The sequence below is a fragment of the Pristiophorus japonicus genome, chromosome 11, assembly GCF_044704955.1.
Source record: "Pristiophorus japonicus isolate sPriJap1 chromosome 11, sPriJap1.hap1, whole genome shotgun sequence".
In the NCBI taxonomy this organism is placed as follows: Eukaryota; Metazoa; Chordata; class Chondrichthyes; family Pristiophoridae; genus Pristiophorus; species Pristiophorus japonicus.
In genome coordinates, this window is record NC_091987.1 from 107913316 (window position 1) to 107933778 (window position 20463).

Here is a 20463-nt window from a genome sequence, read left to right on the forward strand (position 1 = left end):
TTAGGTGGCTGAACAGTCCAATACAAAAACCACAGACCCTGTCAGTTGGGACAGACTGTCATTGAGGGAAGGGGTGGGTGGGACAGGTTTGCCGCACGCTCTTTCCGCTGCCTGCGCTTGATTTCTGCATGCTCTCGGCGCTGAGACTTAAGCTGTTCAACCGCCCTCTCGAATGCACTTCCTCCACTTGTGGCGGTCTTTGGTCAGGGTCTCCCAGGTGTCGATGGGGATATTGCACTTTATCAGGGAGACTTTGAGGGTGCTTTTAGAGTGCCAAACAGGGATCAACTCCATCCCAACCTGGCTAATAGCCAACTCCTATTTCCCTCTGCAAATTCCCAAGTTACGAATTCCAATCTGTCTGAGCAGTGAAACAACCAACGACCTCTGATTCTGAGACCATCACTCTCCTTTTTGAAGTGTAAGCATGAATCCATTTTCTTGCTTAACTCTCTACCAGCTGTCCCTACTTCCGAACCAACACAGTCTCTCCTCATTTAAAAGACAAATCAATAAAACTTAAAGTAGTCCATGTGTCATACTATTTATGCACGCAATGAATAATGAATACCTCACATATTGGCTGGGAATTTGAGGCCCCGATGATGGCGTACACAGATCTTAAGCCTTCTGAAAGGCCCCGCAAGTTCCAGGTATCTGCATGTTCTGTGCGTGTGCAAAAACACGGATCTTGCGATCTGCCTTGACAGATCTACCGAACCGACGAGATGTTCACTTTCACCAGCGCAGATTTGGACTATTTTCCCAACTACTGCCCAGCAAATGCCCATGAACCTCTTATGCCTGGTAAAAGCAGGCTTAGGGCCTGCTTCCATCAGTGCAAGGGTTATTATAAATCATAAATTCAAAATTTACAATAGAAAATGATGCACAAACGCTTAAAATTAGTTAATGCAGATTTGGGCCTGGAATAAAGGGGGCAAAATTGCGTATGGCCCAGTTTCGGGCGCGGTGACCTTGGCAAGGCGGGACTTCATGCCCGGCTTGGCTGCGAAATCAAGGTTACCATCCCCCGAGGCGAAGAGGAGGGCAATGCCGGGTGCTCCACTTCCACTCGGGGCGGGACCGGGGCAGATGTTGCAGCGTCACACGGCCTCGCCACGTAACGCTATTGTGAGCACAGGGCTGTTCCCTTCCATTAAAGGGGACGGCATGCTGAGAGCTGTGCAGTAGAAGTTGGGGCATCTACTAGGCCACTGGGGATGCGGGGTGCTATGGCCGCAGCCCGGCACAGGGGCGGAGTGCGGGGTACACCATCGCAGCACGGATCCCGCAAAAGAAAATAACGCAAAGTTGGACCAGTAGGTCAGCCGACAGGACAAATTAGCGCCGCGCACCTCCCCTTTAAATTTCGCTTCGTGAACGGAGTGCGGTCCGGTTCGCGACCTGCGAGGCTGACACTGACATCGCTCGTGGTAGCCTCACGGAGCACTGCCCAATTTCTGCCGTGGGACGAAAACGGGGCACTGCGCGCAGCAATGACATCATCGCCGGAGGCGCAGGAGCCCAGGGTGCTCCTGCTTTTGTGCCTCTGGCTAACTCCCGCGCAATCTCACGGGAGCTGATAGCCCCCTCCACCGGGCGAGAATTCGTTTGCACGGGGGCGCTAACGGGAACCGCAAACCATGCGAATTTCTCCCCCAAAATGTAAATGGAATTCTCCTTTTTCATTGGAGGACTGGGCCCATGTGATCCCAGGGACGCTTCCGAGCCGCCTGCATCTCTGGGATCTATGGGCCTTTATGCTGCCGTGCACCTGGAGTCCAGAGACCTAAACTCTCTGTAGCTGTGGAGATAGGTGGTAAGTTCGGAAATAGTTCATGGGTCAGAGGCTCCGTGTGCCTCCGACTGCGCAAATTCAGGGTCATAGAGTTTCCAAACTCAGCCACATCGCTGCTAGGAAGCATTGAGCAAAGACCAAGAGTTTACCAACAATAAAGGTTTGAGGAAGCATCTTAAAGAAGGAGAGAGAGATAGAGGGGTGGAGAAGTTTAGGGAGGGAATTCCAGAGCTTGGAGCCTGGACTGCTGAAGGCACGTCCGCCAATGATGAAGCAAAGATAATTGGAGATGCACAAGATGTCAGAATTGGAGGAAGGCAGAGATCTGAGTGGGTTGTCGGGCTGGAGGAGGTTACAGAGATAGAGAGGAGGCAAGGGCATGGAGGGATTTAAATTCAAGGCATTGCTGGACCAGGAGCCAACGTAGGTCACCGAGTATATGGGCGATGGGTGAATGGGACTTGGTGCGAGTTAGGATATGGGCAGCAGGGTTTTGGATGAGCTTCAGGTTTCGGAGGATGGCGAATTGGAGGCCAACCAGGAGAGCATGGGAATAGACGAATAACAAGCCACGGGGTGAGAGGAGAGATTGGACGAAGAGCCACTGCAGAATTATTGTTATGCAGCTCCTGCGGACTGATGTCAGAGTGCTTTTGCAGAGAGTTGAAAGCCGATCACCCCTTCACTCACCCACCTCAAAAATAATAAAGCAAACTAATTCGGATTTAAGTACATGTGGGGACAATATCTTGAGTTCACAATTAACTTTTGCTTACTGTTGGATACGGGTGAGAGCAATATATGGTGTACTTCCAAATGATGCCATTCATCTTCAATGGGGGGAGCCACGAGACGACCACAATCGTGGCAGAGGCTGCTGCTGCTTTCACTCCACCTGGGGGACCTGGAACTAAAATAAAAAGCAAAAATCATTACATAGAATTTACAGCACTGGAACAGGCTAGTCAGCCCCACAGGTCCGTGCCTCACAATGCTCCTCCCACCCCATTTCGTCTAACCTTATCAACATAACCTTCTATTCATAAGAATATAAGAATTAGGAGCAGGAGTGGACCATACAGCCCCTCGAACCTGCTCCGCTATTTAATAAGATCATGGTTGACCTTCGACCTCAACTCCACTTTCCCACCCGATCCCTTGATTTCCCTCGAGTCCAAAAATCTATCGATCTCAGCTTTGAATATATTCAACGACTGAGCATCCACAGCCCTTTGGGTTAGAGAATTCCAAAGATTCACAGCCCTCTGAGTGAAGAAAGTCCTGAATGGCCGACCCCTTATCCTTTCTCCCTCATGTGTTTATCTAGCTTCCTCTTAAAGGCATTTATGCTGTTTGCCTCAACTACTCCATGTGGTAGCAAGTTCTACATTCTCACCACTCTCTGGATAAAGAGGTTTCTCCTGAATTACCAATTGGATTTAGTAGTGACTCCCTAGTTTTTGTCTCCCCCACAAGTGGAAACATCTTCTCTACGACTACCCTATCGAACCTTTTTATAATCTTAAAGGCCTCTAACGGGACACTTCTCAGCCTTCTCTTTTCTAGAGAAAAGAGCCCCAGCCTGTACAATCTTTCTTGATGGGTATAACCTCTCAATTCTAGTATCATCCTTGAAAATCTTTTCTGGACCTTCTGCAGTACCTCGACGTCCTTTATATAATAATATAATATGCAGACCTGATCTTCTCTGCAGTCAATTCTCATATTTCCGGCACAGAGATTCACTCCCCACTGACATCTGGGAGACCCTGGCCAAAGACTGCTGTAAGTGGAGGAAGTGCATCCGGGAGGGCACTGAGCACCTCGAGTCTCGTCGCCGAGAGCATGCAGAAACCAAGCGCAGACAGCGGAAGGAGCGTGCGGCAAACCAGGCTCCCCACCCACCCTTTCCTTCAACCACTGTCTGTCCCACCTGTGGCAGAGACTGTAATTCCTGTATTGGACTGTACAGTCACCTGAGAACTCATTTTTAGAGTGGAAGCAAGTCTTCCTCGATTGCAAGGGACTGCCTCTGATGATGATATTACTTAACAGAACATTCAGGCATGGAGGTATTGCACCCAGTTCATGACCCTTCCAATTCTCTGGTGATTCATTTTAATAAGTGAGAAATTGGGAAGGCCACAAATTGGACTGACCTCTGTGTCTGATTTCCTGATCTGCCCCCTTCCCCCTCATTGAGTGACTCTCCACGAAAAATTTACTCGATCAAATAAGATGGCAGGGCACATTGGTTATCAACTTAAGGTTGAATGATGTAAAATGTAGTGGTGAATGCATTAAGTGTGCTTAGTTAGATGAGCGTAGCTGTTGTATTTAACCTCAGCATCCCTGGGCTAGGGGTGCTATATCAACACAACAACTTGTATTTATATAGCACCTTTAATGTAAAATAATGGCATATCATGCTTTTAGAGTGGCATAACTTTTTTAAATAGGTGCCGAGCCAAAGCATGAGGTATTAGGATGGATGACCAAAAGCTTCATCAGAGATGGGTTTTGAGGTAGGAGAGGGAAGTGGAGAGACAGAGGGGTTTAGGAAGGGATTTCCTGGGCATTGGGCCTTGGCAGCTGAAGGCACGTCCGCCAATGGTGGAGCGAAGGGATGGGGGATGGACAAGAGGTCAGAGTCGGAAGAGTGGAGAGTTCACGAGCAGGGTTGCATGGTCAGTAAAGGTTACAGAGATAGGGATGGACGTGAGGAGGAGAATTTTTAATTGGAGGTGCTGAGGGAACTGGTTCAGGAAAGACAAGGGTGGCAGGTGAGTGGGACTCAGGATATGATATGGGTAGTAGAGTTTTAGGTGAGCCCAGATTTACAGAGGGTGGTGGATGGGAGGTCACCCAAGGGAGCATTGGGAAAGTGAGTCTGGAGGTGCTAAAGGCATGGGTGAGCTAAAGGAGGGTTGGATGTAAGTGATGTATGGAGTCGATCTTTGCGATGGAGCTCGCTGTGTGAAATTTGGCTGCCATGTTTTCTACATTGCTACAGTAACCACACTTCAAAAATATCTTAATTGGCTATAAAGCACTTGGGACGTCCTGAGGTCATGAAAGGTGCTATATAAATGCAAGTATTTATTTTTTCTTTAGAGAGGAAAGGGTAGTTTGAGAAGGGGCGATAATTTGCAAGATGAGTCAAGAATTAGTTTTTTGATGTTGACAAAAGGGAGAGGGGGGTTAGTATTTTTGATGAGGATACTGATTACAATGTCAGCTAGCATGGGGGTCAGGAAGGAGAGATGGGTGGTCAGCCTTTCATAGGGCTGAGGGAGCAAGAGGTGGATCTCCGGGATGAGATGAGCTTGAAAAGTGGCACAAGATCAGACAGCAGAGAAACTAGAGAGAGACGTGGGTTAGGGCAGGGGCATCCTGGGGTCCGGGGGGGGGGGGGCGTGGGGGTAGAGTGGTATGGCTAGCTCCTCGAACCGGTGTGGGGGACATCTTGTGCTCATCTGGCGTCCACATTCCTGCACATTGCAGAAGACGTCACCGAAAGGAGCAGGAACCCTGCCTGATATTGTTTCCCCCAACCTTTCCCCAGAGCACTAAGGGTAACTGTCGCACCGCTGCCACTGTCCTGGTGGGAATGAACTGACTCGGCACAGAGGAGGAAGCGAACCTTCCTTGCCAGTCAGTGTGTCTCAGTATATTCGCCCACGAGCCACCGGGGCAGCCTGATTGGCTCGTTTCAGGGCTGCTGCATTGCAACAACGCACGGCGACGTGACAGATACATAACGTCCAGAGGCATTTCTTGCAGTTTTTCAAATCTGACGGCAGCCGAAGCCAAGTGCAACTCAGCTATAATTTGACAAACAATGGTATGAAAATTATTTATCTCAGCCCTTCGAAGGCTGGAGGAAGAAATCGATTAAACAATCTTATAAAGAAATACACGCACGATCAATCCTGGCCTCATCTGCAGCAGGGAGCGTCCCAGGAGGGCATGACTGACTGGATGCTGACTCGGACAGTGAATGTCAGTACCTCTCATTAATTCGCCATCGATCGCCAGCACAGCTCGATGATGAGGCCTGTGCCTGTTTTATAACTTATTTATCACCTTCATTCTGAGTTTCAGCTGAAATTTTTTTTTTTTTTAAAGAAATATCTTCTTATCCTGTGCTAAATGGAAATGTGGAATCTGGTTTACACGAGGGCTCTCTCCTTGGACTCTCACAACATCGGTCATGCTGTCGATCAAAGGGCTGAAGAAGCTGCATAAAGATTTTTTTTTAATAAATGCAACGTAAAACCAAACAGAATGAAAGATCAAGATTGATGCTCTGTGCATCCCCCTTAAAGGGGCACCATCTCCGTAGAGAGGTGTTAGCAAGCTGGTAGCTCAGTAGTTATTTGAACTGAGTCATGCAGTCAGCAAAGGTTTGATCGCTTGTCAGTGCCGAAGCTTTTGATCCTAGTCAGATAGGGGGCGCTACAACTGGCTCCAGTGTCCCCTGGACTGAGGGGAGGAAAGCCAACCAGAGATCTTGGATTGTGTCTAGCCCATTCCTGATTTGCTATTCATTGACCGCCTTGGGAAAGCACATGTGTGCCAACCATGAGTGATGACAGGATTGGGCTCGACTCTAATGATCTCTCAATTGGTTAGCTCGCTGACACTCACTGATCCAAACTTCGGCTGTCCATGTCCTAACTCACAGCAAGTCCCGCTCACTCATCACCCCTATGCTCGGTGGCCTACACTGGCTTCCGGTTAAGTAACGCCTCGGTTTCAAAATTCTCATTCTTGTTTTCAAATCCCTCCGTGGCCTCGCCCCCTCCCTATCTCTGTAATCTCCTCCAGCTCCCCAACCCCCAAGATGTCTGCGCTCCTCTAATTCTGTCCTCTTGAGCATCTCTAATTATAATCGTTCAATCATCGGTGGCCGTGCCTTCTGTTGCCTAGGCTCCATCCTCTGGAACTCCTTGCCTAAACCTCTCCGCTTCTCTACCTCCCTTTCCTCCTTCAAGACGCTCCTTAAAACATACCTCTTTGACCAAGCTTTTGGTCACCTGCCCTGATTTCCATAGACAAGTTGGGCCGAATGGCCTATTTCTGTGCTGTAAATTCTTTGTAGCTTGACACTTAAGCCTCACATGCACATATGAAGAAAGGAGCAAGAGTAGAGCATTAAGCCTGGCAATGTTCATTCTATGCACTGAATGGTGCAATCCCATGCACACCACGTCCTTCGGTCTGTAGTTGTGGGTTTGAGAGGTTTGAGCTCATAATGAGGGTTGATGCTTCAATGTGGCACTGTGAGAGTGCTGTAATGTTGGAGGTGCCACTGAGATTTTGTTGTTAATATCATAATCGCTGAAGAGCCCTGGGTTAATATTTGTACTTCAAAGAAAGTTAGGCTTCTGACAGCGGTCTAACATCAAAGTTCATAACATCATCCGAATGCCTTTTTAAAGACATTTTTATCACTATCTCCCAAGAATGTATTATTCAGTTGACATTTAAAGGCTTGAATTGGCATTTAGTGTGGAATTAACAATTATTAGATGGCTAAGATTGTAACACACAACCATTGTAATTGTTGAGACACTGGGTTAGGAATGTAGGAACAGGAGTAGGCCATTCAATCCCTCGAACCTATTCCACCATTCATTTAGATCATCGTGGCTGATCTGAATCTTAATTCAATTTACCATCCTTGGTTCCGTAATCCTTAATACCCTTGCCGAACAAAATCTCAGTTTTGACATTTTCAATTGACCTGGGATGAGGGACTTCAGTTACGTGGATAGACTGGAGAAGCTGGGGTTGTTCTCCTTAGAGCAGAGAAGGTTGAGAGGAGATTTGAAAGAATTTTTCAAAATCATGAGGGGTCTGGACAGAGTAGATAGAGAGAAACTGTTCCCAGTGGCTGAAGGGTCGGTAACCAGAGGACACAGAATTAAGGTGAATGGCAAAAGAACCAGAGGAAACATTTTTTTACACAGCAATTTATTGTGATCTGGAATCCACCATCTGAAACGGTGGTGGAAGCAGATTCAATAGTAGCATTCAAAAGAGAATTGAATAAATACTTGAAGGGAAAAACTATATGGGGCTATAGGGAAAGAGCGTGGGACTGAGATTAATTGGATAGCTCTATCAAAGAGCCAGCACAGGCACAATGGGCCAAATGGCCTCCTTCTGTGCTGTATCATTCTCTGATTCTATGACCTCGTCTTAACAGCTTTTGGGAGAGAGAGTTCCAGATTTCCACTACCCTTTGTGTGAATCATAAAATCATAGAATGGTTACAGAAGGAGGCTATTTGGCCCGTCGAGCCCGTGCTAGTTCTCTGCAAGAGCACTTCAGCTAGTCCCACTCCCCCGCCCTTTCCCCATAGCCCTGCAATTTTTTATCCTTCAGGTACTTATCCAATTCCCTTTTGAAAGCTACGATTGAGTCAGCCTCCACCACCCTTTCAGGCAGTGCATTCCAGATCCTAACCACTCGCTGCGTAAAAAGTTTTTCCTCATGTCGTCTTTGGTTCTTCTGCCAATCACCTTAAATCGATGTCCTCTGGTTCTCGACCCTTCTGCCAATGGGAACAGTTTTTCTCTATCTACCCTGTCTATACCCCTCATGATTTTTAAAAATTCTATCAGATCTCCTCTCAACCTTCTCTGCTCTAAGGAGAACAACACCAATTTCTCCAGTCTATCCACGTAACTGAAGTCCCTCATCTCTGGAATCATTCTCGTAAATCTTTTCTGCACCCTCTCTAAGACCTTGACATCCTTCCTAAAGTGCGGTGCCCAGAATTGGACACAATACTCCAGTTGAGGCCGAACCAGTGTTTTATAAAGGTTCATCATAACTTCCTTGCTTTTGTACTCTATGCCTCTATTTATGAAGCCCAGGATCCCGTAAGCTTTTTTAACCGCTTTCTCAACCTGCCCTGCCACGTTCAACTTGCACATATGCCCCCAGGTCTCTCTGTTCATGCACCCCTTTTAGGATTGTACCCTTTTAATTTATATTGCCTCTCCTCGTTTTTCCTACCAAAATGTATCATTTTGCATTTTTCTGTGTTAAATTTCATCTGCCACGTGTCCGCCCATTCCACTAACTTATCTATGTCTTCTTGAAGTCTATCACTATCCTCCTCACTGTTTGCTATAATTCCAAGTTTTCTGTCAAATTTTGAAATTGTGCCCTGTACTCCCAAGTCCAAGGTATTAATATATATCAAGAAAAGCAGTGGTCCAAGAACCGACCCCTGGGGAACACCACTGTGTACCTTCCTCCAGTCCGAAAAACAACCATTCACCTCTACTCTCTGTTTCCTTGGCCAATTTTGTATCCATACTGCCACTGTCCCTTTTATTCCATGGGCTTCAACTTTGCTGCCAAGCCTATTATGTGGCATTTTGTCGAAAGTCTTCTGGAAGTCCATGCATACCACGTCAACCACATTGCCCTCATTAACCCTCTCTGTTCCCTCATCAAAAAACTCAATCAAGTTGGTTAAATAAGATTTGACTTTAACAAATCCGTGCTGGCTTTTCTTAATTAATCCACACTTGTCCAAGTGACTGTTAATTTTGTCCCTGATTATCGTTTTCAAAAGTATCCCCACTACTGAGGTTAAATTACTGGCCTGTAGTTGTTGGGTTTATCCTTACTTGAAGAAATGAATGGCCCAGCTCTAATTTTAAGGCTATGCCTTCACCAGAGGAAATAGTTTCTCTCTATTAATTCCTTTAATTATCTTAAACACCACTATTAGATCACCCCTTAATCTTCTATACTCAAGAGAAAACAAACCAGTCTGTACAACCTGTTCTCTAACCCTTTTAGCGCAGGTATTATTCTGGTGAATCTGTGCTGCACCTTCTCCAAAGACAATATGTACTTCCTGAAGGGCGGTGCCAGAATGAGGTCTAACCAAAGCTTTATATAACTGTAATGTAACTTCCACTCCTATGTATCACACCCCCCTTAATAAGATAAGGGCCAACATTTCCACCCTGCCCTCATCTTCATATGGTCCATCTCTGAATCTTCCCTTTCCTTCCTCGACTTCTCTGTCTCCATTTCTGGGGATCGGCTATCTACAAACATCTACTATAAGCCCACTGACTCCCATAGCTACCTGTACTACACTTCCTCCCATCCTGTTTCCTGTAAGGACTCTATTCCATTCTCCCAGTTTCTCTGACTCCGCCGTATCTGCTCTGACGACACCACCTTTCACACTAGTGCTCTGACAGGTATTCCTTTTTCCTCAACCAAGGATTCCCCTCTACCGTGGTTGACATGGCCCTCGAAATGTCTGTTCCATTTCCCACACTTCTGCTCTCACTAGTTCCCCTCCCTTCCAGAACCAGGACAGGGTTCCCCTTGTCTTCACCTTTCACCCCACCAACCTGCACATTCAGTGGATCATCCTCCACCATTTCTGTCCCCTCCAGCGTGATCCCACCACCAATCACATCTTCCCCACCCCTCCCTTCGCAGCATTCCGAAGGGACCTCTCGCTCCGCGACACCCTGGTCCGCTCCTCAATCACCCCCCAACACCCCCTCCCCTTCTCACGGCACCTTCCCGTGCAAACACAAGAGATGCAATACCTGCCCTTTTACCTCCTTCCTTCCCACTGTCCAGAGCCCCAAATACTCCTTCCAGGTGAAACAGCGATTTACTTGTACTTCTTTCAATTTAGTATACTGTATTCGCTGCTCACGATGTGGTCTCCTCTACATTGAGGAGACCAAGCGTAGAAAAAGTGACTACTTTGCGGAACACCTCCATTCACTCCGCAAGTGTGACCCCCAAGCTTCCGGTCACCTGTCACTTTAATTCTTCGCTCCACTCCCACTCTGAAATCTCCATCCTCGGTCTCCTGCACTGTTCCATGAAGCTCAACGCAAGCTCGAGGAACAGCACCTCATCTTTCTATTAGACACTTTGCAGCCTTCCGGACTAAACATTGAGTTCAACTATTTCAGACCATAACTTTGGTCGCTATTTTTTCAGGCGGCAGCTGTTTATGATTCTGCCATCCCCATTTGCAATATTTAATTGCTCCTGCCTTCCACCCTATCACAGACCGGCCCTTCTGTTCTCTCCTTCCCTCCCCCCTTTCCCATGCTTAAAAACCTTATTACATCTCTAATTTTTCCAGTTCTGACGAAGGGTCTCAGACCTGAAACGCTAACTGTTTCTCTCGCTATGGATGCTGCCTGACCTGCTGAGATTTCCAGCATTTTCTGTTTTTGTGTCCAACATTCCATAGATGTTTTAATAATTTGTTTGTACCTGGATTGGATACTTCTGGAACCTAGTTTCAAATCAAGCCCAGCCTGATGAGCTGAAAGACTTCACATAGGCTCGCTATGAAATGAGTTTGGGCTGTGTCAACCCAGCTTGATCATAAAGCTAAACTACCCTTAATTTGGTGCTAAATTAGCAACCTCATTGACTTGGAAGAAGCCAAGTTTGCTGATGATACAAAGATGGGAGGAAAAGCAATGTGTGTGGAGGACACAAAAAATCTGCAAAAGGACATAGACAGGCTAAGTGAGTGGGCAAAAATTTGGCAGATGGAGTATAATGTCGGAAAGTGTGAGGTCATGCACTTTGGCAGAAAAAAATCAAAGAGCAAGTTATTATTTAAATGGAGAACGATTGCAAAGTGGTGCATTACAGCGGGACCTGGGGATACTTGTGCATGAAACACAAAATAATAGTATGCAGGTACAGCAAGTGATCAGAAAGGCCAATGGAATCTTGGCCTTTATTGCAAAGGGGATAAAAGCAGGGAAGTCTTACTACAGCTATATAAGGTATTGGTGAGACCACACCTGGAATACTGTGTGCAGTTTTGGTTTCCATATTTACGAAAGGATATATTTGCTTTGGAGGCAATTCAGAGAAAGTTCACGAGGTTGATTCCGGGGATGAGGGTGTTGACTTATGAGGAAAGGTTGAGTAGGTTGGGCCTTTACTCATTGGAATTCAGAAGAATGAGAGGTGATCTTATCGAAACGTATAAGATTATGAGGGGGCTTGACAAGGTGGATGCAGAGAGGATGTTTCCACTGATAGGGGAGACTAGAACTAGAGGGCATGATCTTAGAATAAGGGGCCGCCCATTTAAAACTGAGATGAGGAGAAATTTCTTCTCTCAGAGGGTTGTAAATCTGCGGAATTTGCTGCCTCAGAGAGCTGTGGAAGCTGGGACATTGAATAAATTTAAGACAGAAATAGACAGTTTCTTAAAAGATAAGGCGATAAGGGGTTATGGGGAGCGGGCAGGAAAGTGGAGCTGAATCCATGATCAAATCAGCCATGATTTTATTGAATGGCAGAGCAGGCTCGAGGGACCGTATGGCCTGCTCCTGCTCCTATTTCTTATGTTCTTATGTTCTTATGATGGGCTAGCTAATATAGCCGTGAACATGTCACATTGGTGCAATGGGTGGTGCCCTGTTGAGGTTGTGGTGGACTACATGAAGCTTTACTCTGCAGTTAATTAGCGCCGACGCAGAGTAGCTGAAATAGAGAAAGTTCCCTTTCCCACTACTAACATCCTCAATTTCAGAAAACAAAGTAAATCTCAGCACGCCCCGAAAGGACCCACAGCTGTGTGTGGTGAATAGCCACCATTTCTTCACATCAGTGGCTGTCGCAGATAATGATCCCACAGCCCTGATATCAGAACAGTTGGACTTTTAGTTCTGTAGTTGACATTACTGCCACAATGCTGATTTAATCAGGGTCCCTTACCATCTGTTGCGGCGGAGGGGGAAGCTGCGGGGTGCTGTGATCGAACATGGTTCACGCTGAGCGATTGTACAAAGAAAGGGTCACGCAGAAAGGCACAGAGTGATTCGAGCACCGCTGGCATTGACCTACCATCCTCCTTGGTACGTGTGAAGATCTGCTCGCTGCGGACACCATCACCTGCCCGGGTGAAGGCCAGCACCTGTATACTGTAGTTGGTGTACTTCTCAAGCCCGTCCAACTCCAGCGTGACCTGGGTGCTCGTGACGTTTCTAATCTCGCCAAGCTCTGACAACAAAAAAAGCCAATCAGAAGAGCAGATACTGAAGCTGGCTAAGCGAGTTATTTTAACATGCTTTAAAGGTGGAGTTATTTTAACATGCTTTAACAGCTCACAGGACTGTAGAACTGTTGCACTTTTCAGCTCTGCGCGGAGGGGTTTCCTGTACGGGATGCTCTTGCACACGTTCCACTCTGCCACCCTCGTCTGCCATCCGTCACGTCTTGCACACTTTCCACTCTGCCACCCTCGTCTGCCATCCGTCACGTCATGGCGCATCATCTTGCCGTCCGGAGGAGGTGGGGTTCCCTGATGGAGTGCACTCTACGTGGGAGTCCTCCCCCTATTTATTGGAGACTTGGCCTGGAGGGTGTTGCACGGAGCAGTCCCATGCAATAGATTTTTAAGTCGGTTCACGGGCTCCCAGGCCGCCAGCAATTTCTGTGGTCTGGAAGAGTCCATGTTCCATGTTTTTATGGAGTGTGCGAGGTTGCAGCCTCTATTCCACTAGTTGAATGGGCTGCTCCTCAAATTCTGGTTGCACTTCAGTCCCACACTCCTGATCTTTGGGCACCCTGTGCAGAGGGGAGCGGGTAGGTCCGAGGGCCTCCTCGTAGGACTGCTCCTGGGCACAGCCAAGGGCACCATTGGCCGGTCCAGGCAGCGGGCGGTCGAGGGGGTCATTCAGTCCGACTGCCTGCCTCTCTTCCGCGCTTACATCCGCGCCAGGGTGTCCCTGGAGATGGAACACGTGGTGTCCACTGGTACGCACGTGGCCTTCCGCGAGAGGTGGGTGCTGGAGGGACTGGAGTACATCATCACCCCCGGCAACCAAATTTTAATTTGATTTTATATGTTTTAAAGTTGCATTTTTTTATTGTGCTGGGTTTTAGTGTCCCCTCCCTTTTAGCCATGGGGCACTTGTATAATTTGTGGTTTTAGTGCAACAAAAAACCCCACAAAAAAGGGCACTTGAAGACTGTTTGGAGTGTCCCCCCCGCCCTTTAATCAGGGGGGCACTTGATTTAATTGATTTATTGTTTTACAGCCAAAATGAGTTGTAGAACTGTTGCACCTTTCAGCTCTGCGTGGAGGGGATTCATATACGGGCTGTTCTTGCACACTCTCCACTTTGACATCCTCGTCTGCCATCCGGACACACCACCTTGCTGTCCGGAGGAGGCGGGGGTCTCCAATGGAGAGCTCACTACGCGGGAGTCCTCCCTTTATTTATTGGGGACTTGGCCTGGAGAGTGTTGCACGGAGCAGTCCCGTGCAATAAGTTTTTAAGTTGGTTCACAGACTCCCAGGTTGCCTGCAATTTCTGCGGTCTGGAGGAGTCCGTGATCCATGTATATGTACAGTGTGTGAGGTTGCAGCCCCTATTCCACTATTTGAAGGGGCTGCTCCTCAAATTCTGTTTGCACTTCAGTCCCACACTCTTGATCTTTGGGCACCCTGTGCGGAGGGGAGCGGGCAGGTCGGAAGACCTCCTCGTAGGACTGCTCCTGGGCATGGCCAAGGGGGCGATCAGCCGATCCAGGCAGCGGGCGGTCGAGGGGGTCATTCAGCCCGACTGCCTGCCTCTCTTCTGCGGTTACATCCGAGCCAGGGTGTCCCTGGAGATGGAGCACGCGGTGTCCACCGGTACGCTCGTGGCCTTCGCCGAGAGGTGGGCACCGGAGGGACTAGAGTTCATCATCACCCCAGCAACCAAATTTTAATTTGATTTAAGTTTCCGTTAAAGTTTTATTTGGAAATTTGTGGGTTTTCGTGCTCTTATCAAAAGGGGGCACTTGATTTAATGTTCTACTTAAAATAGTTGGAGAGCTGTTGCATTTTGAGTGGGATGTTCACAAGTCTCAATAAAACCCCAGACAGTTGGGTCTAGGTCATCCACGATGAGGTATGCAGTTGTGAGCCTCGTGGATGAACTGGTAATGTGCAGTGTGATTGTTAAACCTTTGTTAATAAGCCAACTAGTTCTGAATAGCAATGTGTTGCTATGAATTCTTAAGCAAAGAACCCATGAAGCAAATACATTACAGCTTGGACTCAACTAGTGTCAGGCAGATCAGTGAGAGCACTGCAATTGTTCCGCGCGTCCCAGACCAAGTATCAGGAGAGTCAGTCAAGGTTCCCGCTCCTAATCCGATGGCCCCTGACGAAAGTGGATGTCACATGTCTTGCCTCAGCTGTGAGCCGCCGCTCAGTTAAATACAATCGCGGTCTGAGCTCACACAGGGAGAATCATTATTTGGCCGAGATACTGGAGGGCTGCTGTTGCCTTGGCAACCATATTCTATTTCTTATTGGTTGGTTACTTGGATTGGCTGATGTCACCACTAGTTAAAAAAAAAGAGCCAAGTGCCCCCTTCTTAAAGGGGCACAACCAATATGCTGCAACTTGAACAAGGGAAGGTAACAAATTAAATTAACATTTTATTCCAGGGGTAGTGATGAAGCACTCCAGTCCCAGAGTGCCCACGGGTAGGGGAAGGCTTCGAGCGTATTGGCAGACACCACATGCTCCCTCTCCAGGGATACCCGGGGCGGGCATAGCCACAACCATATCCTGGCTTCAGTTACAGCCTTCGGGAGGAATCAGGGTGGGTGGAGGCGGGCTTCCACCTCTAGGTTCTCGGCTCAATGTAGACAGAGGGCCTTGGTTCAAATCCAAACCAGCCAGTCGGGGTGACACTTTCTCTCTGTGACAACTGGAAGCCCCTTCCATGAAGCGATTTTGAGGCCATCTCAGATCGCTTCCCTGGTAAAAAGCAAATTAACAGTGTGTCGGGGTTGGCGTGACTCTGCCCAGAGGGCTATTGTCCTCTTCATGTTGTGAGGTGAGGCGCACACTACTGTTAGAAACTGGAGGCCTCACTGGACTGCATTAGTGCATGGCTCTGACTTTGAATTCACATGCATTGTTTACCAAGATTTGAAAGGTGTTGTGATGGGGTGGGGGGTCTGGAGTAAAGAATGGACATTTCTTTTTGTTCAAAGTCAAGAATAAGATAAGAACATATGACCATACTGAAATATCATGGGCATTCTCGGGCGATGGAGATGCGCTATCTTGGTTCTCCTTCCCTGCTCAGTCACCCTGTTGAAGTCAGGGATGGGGAGAGGCTAGTGAGCTGATTCTGGGCTGCCTAATCTCAGGAGGGCCGAACACTACCCACAGACTACGGCAGTATACTTACCCCCGTCTGGGAGGTTTGCCCAATAAATAACTCTGTATCCCTGTAGAATCCCATTCAGGGCCTCCTTCGGTGGCATTGACCAGGACAGGGAGATGACCTCCGGGGATGTGGCACTGGCTTGGACATTGTCTGGGGGTCGGCTGGGTACTGCCATGAATAGAAGACAAAAGAAAAAACATGTCATGGAAACCTCGCCACAAATCCAGTGGAGTTCAGACCAGAAGTACGACCCAATACTGAGGTCTATGAAGCTCGTTTGTATCCAAAAGCTGTGGCATTGGCGAGCGCAGCATCGCGTGTCGCGTTGTTTCTAAAGACGATGACCCAATGGTCCGCTAATGCCCTTCAGGGAAGCACACCTGCTGCCATTACTTGGTCTGGCCTCTATGTGACTCCAATCCCACACTAACATGACTGACTCTAACTGCCCTCTGCAGTGGCCCAGCAAGGTGCTCAGTTGTACCAAACAAAGGGAAAAACCTGCTGTGGGAGTACCTTCACTGCACAGACTGCAGCGCTCCAAGATGGAGGCTCACCACCACCTTCTCAAGGCTAACTAGAGATGGACAATAAATGCCAGCCTTGCCAGCGACACCCGTACCCTGAGAACGAATTAAAGAAATACATTTACATTGCAACGCTGAGACACAGAATAATTAATCTACTCTGAAATGTGTATCCCCACTCCACCCAAAAGAAGAAGAATAGGTGTCTATGCTTTAAAAACTGTTCAAGCTGGAAGTTCTAAATCAAAATGATCTTCGTTAGTAAAATGTTTGGCCTAGGATTGATATTCACACATTACTCAGGAGATTTCAGACAGTGAAAGCAAATATTGCATCCCATATAAAATGTATGCTAGTGGAAGCCTATTTGTGGAAACCTTGCATACTTTTTATACTTTGGGCCAGGGCAGGGTGCAAAATGTCAAGTAGTGAAATAAGAAAGTTTAATAGACAAACAATCTAATAGGGGAAATGGGATTTTTTCAGAGAGCCGACAAAGGCATGATGGGCCGAATGGCCTCCATCAATGCTGTAAGATATCAAAGACCTCGTTCATTATAGCGCTATGTGGCAGGACAGGAACATTCAGACCCAGGAAAGACCACCAATGTTCAGCCTGCTGACTGCAACATCCAGGATGGAGTCTCGATGTAAGCCTTTTCTTGACATGGGCCAACAGCAAAAGGCCGCCGGCCTGCTCATTCAGAAGGGTGACAAAATGTAGGTCACATTGATACTGGGAAAGGGTGGTGGGGGGTGGGGGGGCTGGGTTCCTCAAAGGTCAGGGAAAGGCAAATTGTTGGAGCTAAACCTCTGCGGGCAGCCTAGCCGCTTGTCAATGATAGTGCAGCACAGATCCACAAACGGGTAGGCTCGAAAATAATTGTTAACTCAGTGTTTAAATGATTCAAAGCAACCGATGAAAGATTAATATTGATCTGGGTTTTTAAAGAGAAACGATTAAGAATAAATAATTCTAAAGCTGCCACATATTTTTCATTAATTTATCACTCCCTTCTCTGAGTGTCTGAACTGTACGCAGTGTTCATTTTCTACAGTGACCTATCCTGGTGTCTGACCAGCAGAGGGCAGTATAGGAAGGCTTAAGTGTCCTTTCTCAGTCACTCTGTATACTGCATTCTGTCAGAAGGATTCTCAGTTTAAAGTGACAGTTGTACCAAGCTGAAGTATTGGGCAGACCAATTAATTACATTCGGCCCATTATGTCTCTGAGAGAAATCCAAAAGGAATCCCATTGCCCTACTCTCTCCCCATCACCCTGCACAATGTCCGAAGCTCCTCCGAACTGTCCTCACTTGGTCCTCTTCAGTTCCACTGGCTTCTCTGCCTCCCTGTGTTGAAGTCACAGATCTCGACTCTAATTTATACTTTCCCAGGTTCTCAAAGCTGTGGAACTCCATACCTCCCTCAGTCTACGTAAACTAGAGATGATCCAGAACTCGGCTGCCTGTGTCCTAACTCGCACCAAGTCCCGCTCACCCATCACCCCCTGTGCTCGCTGACCTACATTGGCTCCCGGTTAAGCAATGCCTCGATTTCAAGATTCTCATCCTTGATTTCAAATCCCCCCATGGCCTCGTCCCTCCCAATAATCTCCTCCAGCCCACAACCCCCCCCCCCCCCCCCCCGAGGTCTCTGCTCTCCTCTAATTCTGCCCTCCTGAGCATCCCTGATTATAATCGCTCAACCATTGGTAGCCGTGCCTTCTGTTGCCTAGACCCCAAGCTCTGGAACTCCCTGCCTAAAGCTCCCCGCCTCTCTGCCTCTCTTTCCTCCTTTAAGATGCTCCTTAAAACCAACCTCTTTGATCAAGCTTTTGGTCACCTGCCCTAATATCTCATATGGCTCGGTGTCAATTTTTTTGTCTTATAACACTCCTGGGACATTTCATTACATTAAAGGCGCTATATATATATACACAAGTTGTTGTTGTTGTCTATCTTACTTCTAAAATGTAGTCAGGTTTTTAAAACTCTAACTAGGTACCACCTAACTACCTCAGCTCTTACACAACAGACATCCATGTTTGCTGCACAGTCAGTGATTTGGGGCCGCAATTCCCGCTTGTGGATTGAAGTCAGTGCAGAACCACCCCCGTGCCCCGTGAGGCCAATCCTATTCATCAAGTGATTCTGGCTGCTGCACACAGTGGGCGGGACTTCCTGTCTGCAGCATGAGGACTGGGACAGGGAAGGGAGAATGGAGGGAGAGAGGGAAGTGAGAAGGGCAGAACAGAAGGAGAGAGTGACGGGGAAGGGAGGCGAAATGGAAGAAATGATGGGGGAGAGAGAAGGGGTAAATTAAGGGAGAGAGAAGGGGGAAAATGATGGGAAGAGAGAAGATGGCAAAGAAGGGGAGAGCGATGGGGAAAAGCGGAGAGGGGGAAGGGGGAAATGAAGCGGTGAGGGATGGGATAGAAAGATGGGGAGGGGAAAGGGGGAAATGAACGGGACAGAGAAGGGGGATGTGATCGTCCGGCCTCCCACCTTGCACCCGCCATAAACTTCAGCTCATCCAAAGCTCGGCTGCCTATAGCCTCACTCCCGCCAAGTCCCGCTCACCCATCACCCCTGTGCTTGCTGACCTACACTGGCTCCCGGTCCGGCAACGCCTCGATTTTAAAATTGTCATCCTTGATTTGAAATCCCTCCATGACCTCACCTCCCCCCTCCCTATCTCTGTAATCTCCTCCAGCCCCACAACCCTCCAAGAATTCTGTGCTACTCCAATTCCCTAATTTCCATCATCCCACCATCGGCAGCCGTACCTTCAGCTACCTGGGCCCCAAGCTCTGGAATTCCCTAACCTAAACCTTTCCGCCTCTCTACCTCTCTGTCCTCCTTTAAAGACGGTCCTTAAAACCTACCTCTTTGACCAAGCTCATCTGCCTCTATGTATGGCCCCCTTGTCAAATTTTGTCTTGATGATGCTGCTGTGAAGCGCCTTGGGACGCTATATAAATGCACGTGGTTGTTGTTGACCTACCGTCCTCTAGCGTGGTGGCAATGGTTTCCTGTGAGGAGGGTCCGGTGCCCGCTCGGTTGCTGGCCTGGACCACCACTCCGTACTGCGTAAACTTCTTCAGATTGTCGAGAGTGTAGAGCTCACTGTCGCCAGTCGTCTCCATATTGATGATGTTGAACTGGTAGTTACCACCGGTGCTGTACTCCCGGTAACCAATCTGATAGCCGCGGATTAATCCGTTCTGCAGGTGCTTCTTTGGGGCCTGGGCAAAAGGCAGGGAACAAAAAGGGAGCGAGACACAATTACGATGCGAATTGTGCCTTCTCACACACCGATAGGTGAGGCCTCTCTTTCTCTCTCTCTCTCTCTCGCTCTCTCTCTCCCTCGAGGGTGCAGGCAGAATATTTGTCCCCTGACGCGTTGGGCCTCCATCCCCATTGTTGTGGTTTCACACATTCCTGATGTAGTTGCACATTCTTCTCTCTTTGGTGGGAGCGGGGCGTAGGGGGGATATTTCCATTACTCACTATTTATAGCAAAATTTGCAATCATGTGCATCAAGAATTGAGAGTTTCGCCATAAAAACTCAACAGTGGCATTCTTCCCCTTCCGTCGGAGGCAAGTGCCCAGCGTGAAGTGAGTTTTCAGGCTGTTTCATTAGAATTAAGAAAATACCTTGCATTTCTATAGTGCAACCTCAATGAGATACTTTTCGAAGTGCAGTTACCGTTGCAATGTGGGAAACGTGGCAGCCAATTTGCGCACAGCAAGGTCCCCGCAAACAATGTGATAATGACCAGATAATCTGTGTTTTAGTGATGTTGGTTGAGGGATAAATATTGGCCAGGACACCAGTGAGGAATGCCCCTAGCTTTTCTTCAAAATAGTGCCACGGGATCTTTTACACCCACCCGAGAGGGCAGACAGGGC

At 47.9% G+C, this 20463-nt stretch overlaps 1 protein-coding gene across 1 annotated transcript in view; it reads right to left on the minus strand.

Moving 5' to 3' along the window:
* Positions 1–20463, minus strand: part of LOC139276218 (cell adhesion molecule DSCAM) — a 699015-nt gene that overhangs the window by 156179 nt on the left and 522373 nt on the right. Inside the window, exons 16-19 of the mRNA XM_070893864.1 lie at positions 19555–19795; positions 16043–16189; positions 12689–12844; positions 2578–2711 (exon numbers count right to left, since the gene is read on the minus strand). Of these exons, the coding sequence (XP_070749965.1) occupies positions 2578–2711; positions 12689–12844; positions 16043–16189; positions 19555–19795 (678 nt within the window). The remainder of the gene's footprint in view (positions 1–2577; positions 2712–12688; positions 12845–16042; positions 16190–19554; positions 19796–20463) is intronic.